This window comes from Dermochelys coriacea, chromosome 8 (genome assembly GCF_009764565.3).
Source record: "Dermochelys coriacea isolate rDerCor1 chromosome 8, rDerCor1.pri.v4, whole genome shotgun sequence".
Taxonomy (NCBI): Eukaryota; Metazoa; Chordata; order Testudines; family Dermochelyidae; genus Dermochelys; species Dermochelys coriacea.
In genome coordinates, this window is record NC_050075.1 from 75,100,731 (window position 1) to 75,113,854 (window position 13,124).

The window sequence follows — 13,124 nt, forward strand, 5'->3', positions numbered from 1 at the left end:
ATAATTTCATTGTAGTTTGTTTTAGAAATTTACATATTTATACTGTAGGAATCATTAATGAGTTTCCTTTCCTTTTTCTTATGCTTTAGGAGCTTGTTCGAAAAGGGATACCCCATCATTTTAGAGCAATAGTTTGGCAGCTTTTATGTACTGCTCAAAGCATGCCAATAAAGGATCAGTATTCAGAGCTTTTGAAAATGACTTCTCCTTGTGAAAAACTGATAAGAAGGGACATTGCTAGAACATATCCTGAACATGATTTTTTTAAAGAAAAAGACAGTCTTGGGCAGGAGGTTTTATTTAATGTTATGAAGGTAAGTTGTTGATTGGTTTTTTTTTTTTTGAATATACAATATTGGAACACAGATGGAGGCTTGAAAAATAACATACCCATGTTGCATCATCTTTAAGAGCCTCTAGGCTTTGGCAATAGAACTTTCAAGGCTGTAACTTAGTATAAAAATTGTTTTCTCTTGATAGCAGAGTTTCAAAGATGGTTTGCAGATATTTGTATGTTTAGCTATAGAATAACTTCACTTTATCAGCAGTAGAAAACATTTACTTGATTATCTTAGATTAGGATAAAATCAATACTAAATACTAACAGCATAATGGAAATAGCTTGTGCCGTAAAGCAAAACAAACTCACATTGTGACAGTTGACTAAAACAAACTTGAAAATTAGAAGTGCCATTCAATCTTCAGACAATCCTGTTGAGTCTAGGTGGTGGTTCCTTCATTTTGTGTTACATCCAGACTGATTTGAGATTGCTACAGTGCTGAAGAACAAGATGACTTCTAACTTCAGAGTAATATTTTATCCAGAATTTCCTTGCATTTATTAGCTGACCCAACTATTTTGGGGCTTAATTTAGGAGAGAAGATTTTCCAGCCCCCCCCCCCCCCCACTCCTGGAATCCTTATTCCGCAGGAAAATTGGCCTGCTGCCAATCCCAGAACCCAATAAACCTCAGGTACTCTAAATAAAAGCTAAAGAGCCATCTGAAAACTCATTAAAATTGTCTGCCTCTTAACTGATCATGTATATTTCCCTTTGATAGTACTTGCTGCTTGAAATGGGCTCTTTTTTGTTTTTATTGCTAAGCAAGAACATCTGAGAACACACTTAAGCCTTGGGAACATGGGTTACTTTTAAGTCTTGATTTTACTTGTTTAGAAGAAAATATCTTTCAGCAGCTTCATAATCCTTTTCATAGTATTTATGGTCTGAAAAGTAGAAATGTTCAGTGTTTCAAGGTCTGTACAATATGAGCAGCATAACATGGAAGTGTTCTTACAGTTCTCTTAAACTGTCATGTTTGGAATGAATATATTGCTGTCATCCAAAATTTAGTGTCTATTAGAGTAAACCAGGTCTGCGTAAAAAACAAAACAAACACTACTCCATAGCATTTGCTCCTCGATGAAATCCCCCCCCACACCCCTCATAGCTGTGCTGCAGACCAGAGCTACTCCCTCTGTAGGCCAGGCTCTGTCACGACAGCTGTGGGAATTGGGGGTGATGGGTTGGGAGAGAAGTGGTGATAGTGTTGTGCAGCCTGTTGCCCAGGTTTGCCCTTGTATCTTCCTAAAATTAACAAATTCCTCTGGTTGAAGAATGCATGTATCCCTTTCAAAAGGGGGTGACAAATAACATGAAATGCTTCTGTTCTATGCTGGCCTAGGGAACATGGAATTGAGCTCAGTCCTCCTGAAGCATCATGCTACCACTAGATCATTTGACCTCTAAATAGAAATTCTATAGTCTATTAGGAATTCAGAGAAGGAAGGGTACTCTGAAGGCCAGATTATTTGTTGAAATGTCTACAAATGCTGTGATCCTATTAATGCTGCTCCATTGCTACTGTGATCTGTTTCAGGCAAACTAGGGAGAGGAAATCATTCCAGCCATCTGTCTCAACAAGTGGAGTTAAAGGAAAAATAATTAATGTAAACTGGCCTTAACAGAGCAATCAAAAAGGAAACAGCCTGGCAAACATGAAGCTTTGGTCCTTCAACTTCACAAGTAGAATGTCTTTGAAACTGCTTAGTGGAGGACCCTTTTCTCTAACCCACTTGAGGATACAAAACTAATGGCTGAATAAAGGCACAGTTTTGAGTGGCTGTTTCCATATACAATCCATAACTTTACAAATATAGATCTGTGGCTGACATAGGAGTCAGTCTTGCTACACTGAGAACATTAAGGACTTGCTGTTATCTTGAAGTTTAAAAGCCTTTACAGTTTCCATTTAGAAATGCTTATTTGAATATGGCCAATGTTCAAAATATTCATTCCAAAATGAAAATCTTTCAAACCTTTAATCTGCCCTTGGGAGCTTGCTCTTTAGACGCTGATCCAAAATAGCTTCAGTTGTCAGATGACTGCTCCAACAGGAAGGACCGTGTCTGTTTTATTTCAAAGGTTAACCATTCAAGTATTGTGTTCAGTTTAAGCACAAGTCACTTTTCTTGACATTTTAAGCTTCTGCCTACTGAAAGGGTTGGATAAAATTGACCTACCTTTAGCAGCTAGAAACAAAAGCAGAAAAACAGCAACAGTGTGAAAATAAGTGTTTTAATTGTTGCTTTTCAAAATCTTAAAGATTTTTATCTTCTAGGCTTATTCTTTAATGGATCGTGAGGTTGGATACTGTCAAGGAAGTGCTTTTATAGTTGGGCTGCTGCTTATGCAGGTAAACAAAGTATTACGTGAAATGTGCAGAATCTCTAATGTTTTACTAGAATGCAGAACACAGCATAGTATCATGTGATGGGATTCTTTTTTCTGTATATTTAGTTTTCCATAATTTCTTTCACAGTGGACTGCCAGATACTTCACTAGTCAAGAAAATTTTAAAGTTATTTTACAGAGTCAAATTAGTTTTTTTTCTCTCTCTGCTTCTGTCCTTCCCAAGAAGCACCTTGAATAAGGAGTGACCTTTCTCAATGGAGGGGGAACACCTATTTCTCAAATTTTTTTCAAAAGTTACTTCAGTGTTACCCTACCTCTTACTAATTTCAACTTCAGTGGCCTTGATTGCTGAGTGACCACAAAGTTTCAGTTGAATTAATAGTGTGCCAAACTTCAGAGCTGTCTTTCTTTCTTTCACATTTTGAGACTTTAGTGCTCAAAATTAGACTAGGCTTTATAAATTCCAAGGCCAAAAGGGACCGTTGTGATTGCCTAGTCTGACCTCCTGTATTAGTCCTAGATCATCTCGAAAATAATTCGAAAATAATAGAGCATATATTTTAGAAAAACTTTGTCTTTATTTAAAAATAATCAGTGATGGACAAACCACTTACAGACAGTCCCCCAACCTGAAGCAAATTCTCACTATTAACCACATACCACACAACAGAACCACTAACCCAGGAACCTATCCTTGCAACAAAACCCGTTGCCAGCTCTGCCCACATATTTATTCAGGGGACACCATCATAGGGCCTAATCACATCAGCCACACTATCAGAGGCTTGTTCACCTGGGAATCTACCAATGTGATATATGCCATCATGTGCCAGCAATGCCCCTCTGCCATGTACATTGGTCAAACTGGACAGTCTCTACGTAAAAGAATGAATGGACACAAATCAGACGTCAAGAATTATAACATTCAAAAAACAGTTGGAGAACACTTCATTCTCTCTGGTCACTCGATTACAGACCTAAGAGTGGCTATCGTTCAACAAAAAAACTTCAAAACCAGACTCCAACGAGAGACTGCTGAATTGGAATTAATTTGCAAACTGGATACAATTAACTTCGGCTTGAATAGAGACTGGGAGTGGATGAGTCATTACACAAAGTAAAACTAAAACTATTTCCCCATGTTATTTCTCCCCCCACACACACCACCCCCCACTGTTCTTCAGACATTCTTGTTAACTGCTGGAAATGGCCCACCTTGCTTGTCACCATGAAAGGTCCCCCCCCCTCCGATGGCTCATCTTAAGTGATCACTCTCCTTACAGTGTGTATGATAAAACCCATTGTTTCATGTTGTGTGTATATAAATCTCCCCACTGTATTTTCCACCGAATACATCCGATGAAGTGAGCTGTAGCTCACGAAAGCTTATGCTCAAATAAATTTGTTTAGTCTCTAAGGTGCCACAAGTACTCCTTTTCTTTTGCAAATGCAGACTAACACGGCTGCTACTCTGAAACCGGACAAACCACTATAACCCTTGGTAAATTGTTCCAATAGTTAATTACTCACTGTTTAAAAATTTATGCCTTATTTCCAGTCAGAATTTGTCTACTTCAACTTTGAGCCGTTGGGTCGTATTTATCTTTCTCTACTAAATTGAAGAGCCGATTATATATTTGTTCCCTATGTAGATTCTCTTAGGTTCATGCTGTCAGAAAAGGGACATGCATTTACTTTGAATAACTACAGCATGAATCCTAAATTAGCCAGCGTACTTCTGGATAAACCATAAGTGGTTACAAGTCCCTTGAAAATAAAAAAAAAAAAAAAAAAAATTAACCTGTCTTGACTTGTGTCCATAAGTTTTCATTGTGCCTTTGTCTAATATAGATGCCAGAAGAGGAAGCATTTTGTGTGTTTGTCAAATTAATGCAAGATTATAGACTTCGAGAACTCTTTAAACCAAGTATGGCTGAGCTGGGCCTTTGTATGTACCAGTTTGAATACATGATACAGGTAACTGTAAAGCTGTTAAATGTATAGTATCTTATATAGTTTATTATTTAGCCTACTTCTGTTGTATACTTGTACTAGAAAATATTTTTTCCCCCGGATACTGGGCAAAACATTTGCTTATAAGCAGTGGTTAAAGCAGATTAAAACTGCAAGAGGAACTCCTACTGCATGAGCCAATGAGGAGGGGGAGAGCTACTCTTCCCCCCCCCCCCCAAGGAATTAATTTTTAGGGCCGTAGGAATGGCCATACCAGATCAGACTAGTCCATTTGCTCATGTAGTCTCTGACAATGGGCAATGCCAGGGCTTCAGAGGAAGATTCAAGAAATTCCATAAGATACCAATGTAGTATGTCTGCTATCTGCTTCTTAACCCCAGCCATGCAGTGGTTGGCTTGTATAAATCTACATGTTAGAGTACCCCTTATTTTTAATCTTCTCTAATGTAACTGTATGTAATCTGTATAAATGTCTAAACCTCTTTTGTAGCTTACAAACTCTTGGCCTTGCATTCTTCATTGAATGTCAGTGATTTTTTTCCCCCATTAACTGAAACTGTAAGAGGTAGCATTAGCTCTTGTTTAATATGTACTTTCTGATCCTCTCTCCCAGGAGCAACTACCAGAGCTTTATGTGCACTTTCAGTCTCAGAGTTTCCATACTTCTATGTATGCTTCATCGTGGTTTTTAACCATCTTTCTTACAACTTTTCCACTACCAATTGCAACAAGAATATTTGATATCTTTATGTCTGAGGTAAGCAAATATCTGTAATACATTCACCACCCCAACAAGAGCTACTAAATGTTATCAGTTAGGTAGTTGTATAAATTCTACTTTTCTGGGGGGGGGTTGCATGTAGATTTGAAAGTAAGCATGTTTTTAATCTCATTGTTTTGTTAGGGAACCAGTCTTTCTCTGTATGTATTTTTTGTGAAGAAAAGGCCAATCTATTCTGGATGAGTTGAACTCAGAGTCAGAAGTGTTTAAAGGGGAAAAAAAGCAATAAAATGCTGACCACATCTGACACATGCTGTGGATGAAATGGGCAGCACTAGTTTGAAGTAGACAGGTGTTCACCTACAGCTAGAACAACAGACCGTTTCAGTAAAGGAATGGAGTTCAACGGGCAGAAATGCTGCATTCTGATCAGAGTTGAGAGAGCTTGAGAAGGATAGAGAGGAGGTAGAGGATGTATTGGAAGGCAGCAGCTGTTTGTGGATAAATGAGTTATTCTGCAGGGCTGTCAATCTGGCACTTTTCACAAATTCAAAATGAAAACATTATGCTTCATAGGCTTCAGTTTGTAACATTTTTTTGTGTTAAATGCTGCTTTTCCAAACTCACAACTTTTGGAGTCATTAGGTGCCAATGCACATCTTACCGTCCTACATAAGAGTGTTTTCAATACTGTAAACATGTCACATTCCTTTGTAGCAACAAAGGACTGCTTAAATAGCTACTTGAATTATTTCAGAAATGTTATAATACAACTAACATTTATTTCCTGAGAGGTGCACTGTTTTTACCAAATAGTTCATATAAGACTTTAATAAAGGTTGCACCTATATAGTACCCTTTATGTGAGTGGGCCTACTTCACCAGTCACTGGAAGGGTGTCACTTCTGAGGTGTGTATGGTAGCTTTTTGGCAGTGTTTAATCCTCATTGCATAAATTTAGGGTGAGGTGAAGAGTGCAAGACAGAGTGTAACTTAAATGGGATTTTAGGAAGGCATATTGTCATGACTTACTCTGGGATTTGGCCAGGATGCTGGGCCAGCTCCCTGTCCCACTGTGTAAGCTGGTTATTGTTCTATATGGTTGACAATGCCTTAAGGAATTGTTGGCATTTATTTATTTTTTAAACTTCTGTTTCCAGGGTTTAGAAATAGTATTTCGAGTAGGTTTAGCAGTTCTTCAGATGAACCAAGCTGAATTAATGCAACTTGACATGGAAGGGATGTTACAGGTAAACTTAAATTTGCAATCAAGTATTAAATGCAAGCTAATTTGAAAGCCATGAATATATGTATTTGCCAATACTAATTGCTTGTATTCTCTGAATTACTTTTTAGCACTTTCAAAAGGTCATACCACATCAGTTTGATAGTGGCCCAGACAAACTAATCCAAGCATCTTACCAAGTCAAATACAATGCAAAAAAGATGAAAAAGTAGGTGCTACATTTTGAGAAAATAGTGTACTGTTGCCACATGTCTCTTGCTTTGTGAATCCATTAAAATGTTTGTGCTTTCCCTGTTTAGTAGTTCTAGTATTTTATGCTCTAAATTCATTCCAGCACATAAGATGTACAAAGTTTTATCAGCGTAGTAATTCTTCTAAAACGAGTAATCACTACTTTTTGTCGATTACTGTAACTAAAATGATGTCTCAGAGGAAAAATAAGCAATCTAAAATACTACTTGAAAAGCTGCAGGATTCTCATTAAATTACACCGACTTTTGTAAACGGCACATATAAACTAATATTTTTCAAACTGTTTTTTATATTTTAGTCTTTGATTCAGACTTATGACTTAGATTTTCTAGAGGCAAAGAATCCATTCACACAACGAGGATTGCTTGTATGATCAAGATGAATGCTGTTTGTAATCTGAACAGATGTAACTTTTTACTGCTGGTTAAGAGCTCCGTACTACTGTCATGGTTACAAGGCTAGCTTCACCTCTGTCCCCTTTCTGATCTTTGAATGCACTCCCTCAGGTAAAGGCATGATATTCAAGACCTATCTTGAAGTTGAATTGTGCAATTGTTCCATTCTGAGACTGGGCCCCGTGTCCACATTTCTTACTCTGCAAGGTCAGCTAGTTTGCATGCCTGTGGTTCTTCCCATCTGGGGAATTGCTGGTGGTCAGTGGTGTATAGTGATCAGATAGCCTTCTTAAAAACCAAAGTATTGTTTGTTTTTGCAGTAGGAGCAAAGGCATTTAGAGAGATTTTAAAACAGTCTACACTCATATCTGTCTTACCTAAAGTCCTATCATCCCTTTATGGTAACATAGGCATGCCTAACTTCTTCAGACATCCTCAGGAGAGTGTTGTGTCTGTTTGGTACCCCCGAAACCTGCCAGAGTTCCTTTGTCCTTTTTGCATTCATGAGCCTTTTCCTCTCATGATCCAACCATTTTTGTAGATTGGCTGGAGAGGAGGCAAAATAATTAAAGCCAATAGTTCTGGCATTGTCCCTTAGCCATCTCTTTCTATTGAGGTAACTCAGTGTATTTATACAATCAACATACAGGATTAATAAATTATAGGGCAGCTGAGAATCCATCAACTACAAGAATACAAATGAGTTCTAATTTAAAAGAAGGTCAAATTTCTGTGCAACACAAGATCATGAAAACAGTTCAGTGGTCAGTTTCCTGGGGTATTAAGTAGGCTTGAGCTCTATAGGGGACTTGCCCAAAGCTCATTTAAATCAGTGAGTCTATCCATTGAATTCAGTGGGTTTTGGATTGGGCGCAGATACTTGGGTGCTCTCATTTACTTGGGGATGCCCTATAATTTTTTTTCAGATGGTTTACTATAAGGGAAAAAGTACAAGCAACTCTCAAGCAGTTATTTTAAACAAAGGAAATATCAATCATTCATTGGCATGTACATTTTCTGCTATTGCTTGTTGGGTGTATCCATATACCAGGAAGTAAATCAATTGTAATATTTCTAATATCGATTACCTTTTTTTCAGGTTAGAAAAGGAATACACTACAATAAAAACTAAAGAAATGGAAGAACAAGTTGAAATTAAAGTAAGCATGAAGCAGCAGTGTAAATGTGTCTGAAAAGGAGTTGGCTTGGGGGTGGGATACTAATCTGATCTGGGATATTGGCAATGGTGGATTTCATGAGCTACTAGAATGACAGTAAGAAAAGGAGTACTTGTGGCACCTTAGAGACTAACAAATTTATTTGAGCATAAGCTTTCGTGAGCTACAGCTCACTTCATCGGATGCCTCCGATGAAGTGAGCTGTAGCTCACGAAAGCTTATGCTCTAATAAATTTGTTAGTCTCTAAGGTGCCACAAGTACTCCTTTTCTTTTTGCGAATACAGACTAACACAGCTGCTACTCTGAAACCTGTCATTATAGAATGACAGTAGTTGCACTTGGGCTGTGGGTTTGAAGAGGAAGTTTGTAATGTACTCCATCCCTTCACTGGAGTACTGATGGAAATAGATAACATTATACAGAAAATCATGAACAAGAAAAGTATAGCAATGATATGAAATGATGCCTTTTTTGGTAATTAAAGCAGGGCTACAAATAAGTTTTTAACATGCTGATCTAGGTGTGGGTTTCCCACAGAGGGTCTTCTGAAAAAATAAATGTAAATGATAGGGAAGAAGCTTAACCCTCATTTTAAAAAATCCTGACATGTTTGAGCAATGCATCATCTGCTAGTGAGACATTGCATGTCTCGTGCATTGAGGCGTGAGATCAAAAGCAAAATATTGACAATTTTTCATCCTTGAGTTTCTGGAATTAACATATATAACATTTTAAAAAAAGAACCTTAAAGTTAAGTTCTGCTCTGAAAAGTCTTGCAAATGTGGCATCTTATTACTAACTGACCAGCTTCGTGTGTATTCATTTATTGTATCTGCTTGCTTTAGTGACAAAAACAAGCTTTTGCTGTTCTTGTACTCTTAGCCTTATTGGCTGTACAGTTTGAGCTAGATTTCCCTTCATGGGTGTCCAATATATTAATTTCCAATCCTGGGTCATCACAAACTGTCTCATTTCCCACTAGCTTCTCTATCTAGCTACAAAGCATATAGAATATGCCACAAAGCATACAGAATCTATATATTGTTTCTTTGCTTGTCACTAATTTATCAACCTATAGTTGGTGAAGATGTTTTTAAAAACATCATAAGATACTTTGCAATATTGCAATCTTCCAATGTTGGATTTCAAAAGTAATGTGAACATCTTTATGCAAAAAGAAAATCAAATCCTTAGTCTTGCCAAGATCAACTATTTAAATTCAGTTCATTAGGTGAATGTTAAAACCAATGACAAAATCAATTTTTTAAACTTCTCTTTTAGTAATGTTTCTGATGTCCTTTAATTGGATATAGGTTTGATCCATCTCCCCCAGCCGCTAAAAGCTGTGTGAAAATGAGATCCATGTCTTTGGCTCTAAAAACAGCTCCTTCCAATCTCCTGTTAGGGGAGAATCCCAGTGGTGGTGGGAGATGTCATGGGGTATGTCAAGGTTCCTTCCCCACTCTGAACTCTAGGGTACAGATGTGGGGACCTGCATGAAAAACCTCCTAAGATTATTTTTACCAGCTTAGGTTAAAACTTCCCCAAGGCACAAACTATTTTACCTTTTGTCCCTGGACTTTTATTGTTGCCACCACCAAGCGTCTAACAAATATAACTGGGAAAGAGCCCACTTGGAAACATCTCCCCCCCCCCAAAATTCCCCCAAGCCCTACATCCCCTTTCCTGGGGAAGGCTTGTTAAAAATCCTCACCAATTTGCATAGGTGAACACAGACCCAAACCCTTGGATCTTAAGAATAATGAAAAAGCAATCAGGTACTTAAAAGAAGAATTTTAATTAAAGAAAAAGTAAAAGAATCACCTCTGTAAAATCAGGATGGTAAATACCTTACAGGGTAATCAGATTCAAAACATAGAGAATCCCTCTAGGCAAAACCTTAAGTTACACAAAGACACAAAAAGAGGACTATACATTCCATTCAGCATAACTTATTTTATCAGCCATTTAAACAAAACAGACTCTAACGCATATCTAACTAACTAACTTTACAGGAGTTCTGACCTGCATTGCTGCTCTGATCCTGGCAACATAACACAGACAGAGAGAACCCTTTGTTTCCCCCACCCTCCAGCTTTGAAAGCATCTTGTCTCCTCATTGATCATTTTGGTCAGGTGCCCGTGAGGTTATCTTTAGCTTCTTAATGCTTTACAGGTGAAAGTGTTTTTCCTCTGGCCAGGAGGGATTTAAAGGTGGTTAGCCTTCCCTTTATTTTTATGACTGGGTATGCAACAAGTTTGCTCATCTGGATTATGGTAGGATATTCAGGATTAAATATTGAAACTGTTTCAGATTACTTCAGGATCTTAATCTATTGTTAGTAATGTTAATTTATTTTAACATCTGTTAGGTAATACGTCCTTTCTGTAATAGGACAAAAGGCTGAACATGAATAAACTGTTCTGATATCTATTAAAAAAAGGTATCTTTTAAAAAGTCTTCTCTTCTGTGGGAGGCATCCATCTTGCTGCTTCCAGCAAGACTCCTGTTTGGAGGGGGGCAGGGGGGAAAGAGGTGAAACTCCCATTTGTTGGTGTTCTTTATTGCAGTAATCTATTGAATCCCTTCTTCCTGATGTCTGTATTGTATTCATTGCAGACTTCATTCTCACTGCAGGCACACATGCCACAGATGCTGGCTTTGCATTCAGTGTATAGGCAGACATGATGCTGCTCCATTTCTAAAATTAACTACTTAATACTCTTAACAATCATTTGCACATACCAGTAAAACATATAAACAAAATAACTGTTAGTTTGACAAAGCAGTAAGTCCAGCTGAGCTATCTAAAACCCAGATCTAAATCACAGCCAGGTTACTGGTTTATATGGGAAAACAAAATGCATACCAAGATATTTTCCTCTCCGGGACTTATAACAGTTTGGGGGGGGTCAGTAAATTAAAGGAGCAGCTGGTCTTGAGACTAAAGGACAGGACTGGAAGTTGGGAGATCTGGGTTCTAATTCCAGTTCTGTCACTCTTGCAGTCTTTGCTGGTCACTTCCCTTTTTGTGCCTGTTTATCTGAAAAAATGGGGTTTCTTGCCTTCTGCACATGGGTGTTATGTGAAAGTAATGTTCTGAAAATATATTGAGACCTTTTGATTAAAATATACACTGAAGTGCAAAGTTGTTATACATTTTTGGTCTAAATTTTCAAAAACTACTAGAGATTGAGAGTCTCTGTTTTTGGGCACACAACTTTAGATTCTTTATAGGACCTTTGAGATTATGGATGCTCAGCGTTTGAGTCACTCTATATCTAAAGACTTCTGAAAATTTAGGCCTGCTTCCCCGTTGGGCATGCCATAAGAGATTTAGCAATGGTACATTAATTAAAATACAGCGAACAACATTTGGGATTCTCAATATATAGTAACTATAATCTTTAGCACCACCATTAATGTGAAGATTGTTTACTTAGTTATGCTAAACTTGACTTTATCCTGTGCAGCTTTGAACAAAACGGTAAATACATGCTTAACTTGTATGCAGTTAATTATCATAATTGTATGTGTAAGTGGCCATTAAAAGCCCCACATCTGCTTCACATGCAGTTGTGGCAACTGCATGAACAAACTATGCCCTTGTGCATATGCAAACAAGTTTAGAAGAGCCATTATAGGCAATTATGTTAAATTGGTGAAATCCCCTTTACAACGAAAGCTGGCACTACTCATAGTAGTTTTCTGGATGGGACCTACAAGAAATGTTCTCCCCCATTCCCCTACTCGCTTTCTATCTAAGTCATGGGGCTGTTTTAACTTTTGGGAACAAGGAAAATATTTTTTCAGGATAAAACTAATTTTCTTGAATTCCAGCTAGCTAGTTTTCATCTGGTCTTGTCTGAATTGTATAATTTAACTTTATAAAGCTTACCATGGAAGCTTGAACAGTCTTCTCTCTAAAATGTTATGTAGGTGCATCCTGTGACTTACAGCTTGTCTAATACTTGCTACCCTTTATTAGAATGCAAATTTGGTCTCAACTTTGCTATCTTTAACAAATCCAGTTTCCATATTTTCTATGATGTGCTAATTCAGATGAAGGGGTGTGTGTGAAAGGGGTGTTTGTTACTGCTGCTTTCTCTACTCATTTATAATGTTTCGTTTATAATGTGCTGAATAGTGTGGATTTATTAATTTTTATTTTTATTTAAAGAAATTAACTTGTTTGAGTTTTTGGTGCCACTTGATTATCTATCTGTTTAGTCCATATCCTGCCACATACATGCTTAAAACTGTCTTGCTTCTTTTACAGAGATTACGAACAGAAAACAGACTCTTAAAACAGCGCATTGAAACACTAGAAAAAGTGAGTACATGAGTGACTGGATTTAGCCTGCATCTTTACTACATAATTGCCACAAACTTAAATACATGACATGGGTACCTCATAACTAACTTTTTTATAAATTTTTGTGCACTATTCTGCAGTATTTGTTAACTCTACTTAGCTGAATAGCATGGCAATAATATAGTGATATGGATGCTGCTTACAAATGCAGGGTTCCTTAAAACTTTTATCTTAGGGCCATACTAAATGGATAGAATAGCATACAATTTAAAAATCCCAACTTCATCTCTGTGGAATTGCATTCCCTGCATCAGAAGGATCTCTGCAAAATACAGAAAGATTAGAG

At 37.4% G+C, this 13,124-nt stretch overlaps 1 protein-coding gene across 21 annotated transcripts in view; it reads left to right on the top strand.

Moving 5' to 3' along the window:
• EVI5 (ecotropic viral integration site 5) overlaps positions 1-13,124 on the top strand; it is a 133,947-nt gene that overhangs the window by 36,376 nt on the left and 84,447 nt on the right. For 17 of the 21 annotated variants that reach the window (XM_038413199.2, XM_038413212.2, XM_038413209.2 and 14 more), the window contains 8 exons: positions 90-314; positions 2,622-2,696; positions 4,547-4,672; positions 5,283-5,426; positions 6,551-6,640; positions 6,747-6,844; positions 8,383-8,443; positions 12,743-12,796. In XM_038413199.2, coding sequence (XP_038269127.1) covers positions 90-314; positions 2,622-2,696; positions 4,547-4,672; positions 5,283-5,426; positions 6,551-6,640; positions 6,747-6,844; positions 8,383-8,443; positions 12,743-12,796 — 873 coding nt within the window. The remainder of the gene's footprint in view (positions 1-89; positions 315-2,621; positions 2,697-4,546; positions 4,673-5,282; positions 5,427-6,550; positions 6,641-6,746; positions 6,845-8,382; positions 8,444-12,742; positions 12,797-13,124) is intronic. The other 4 variants (XM_043520513.1, XM_043520511.1, XM_043520517.1 and 1 more) reach the window with 1 other exon arrangement.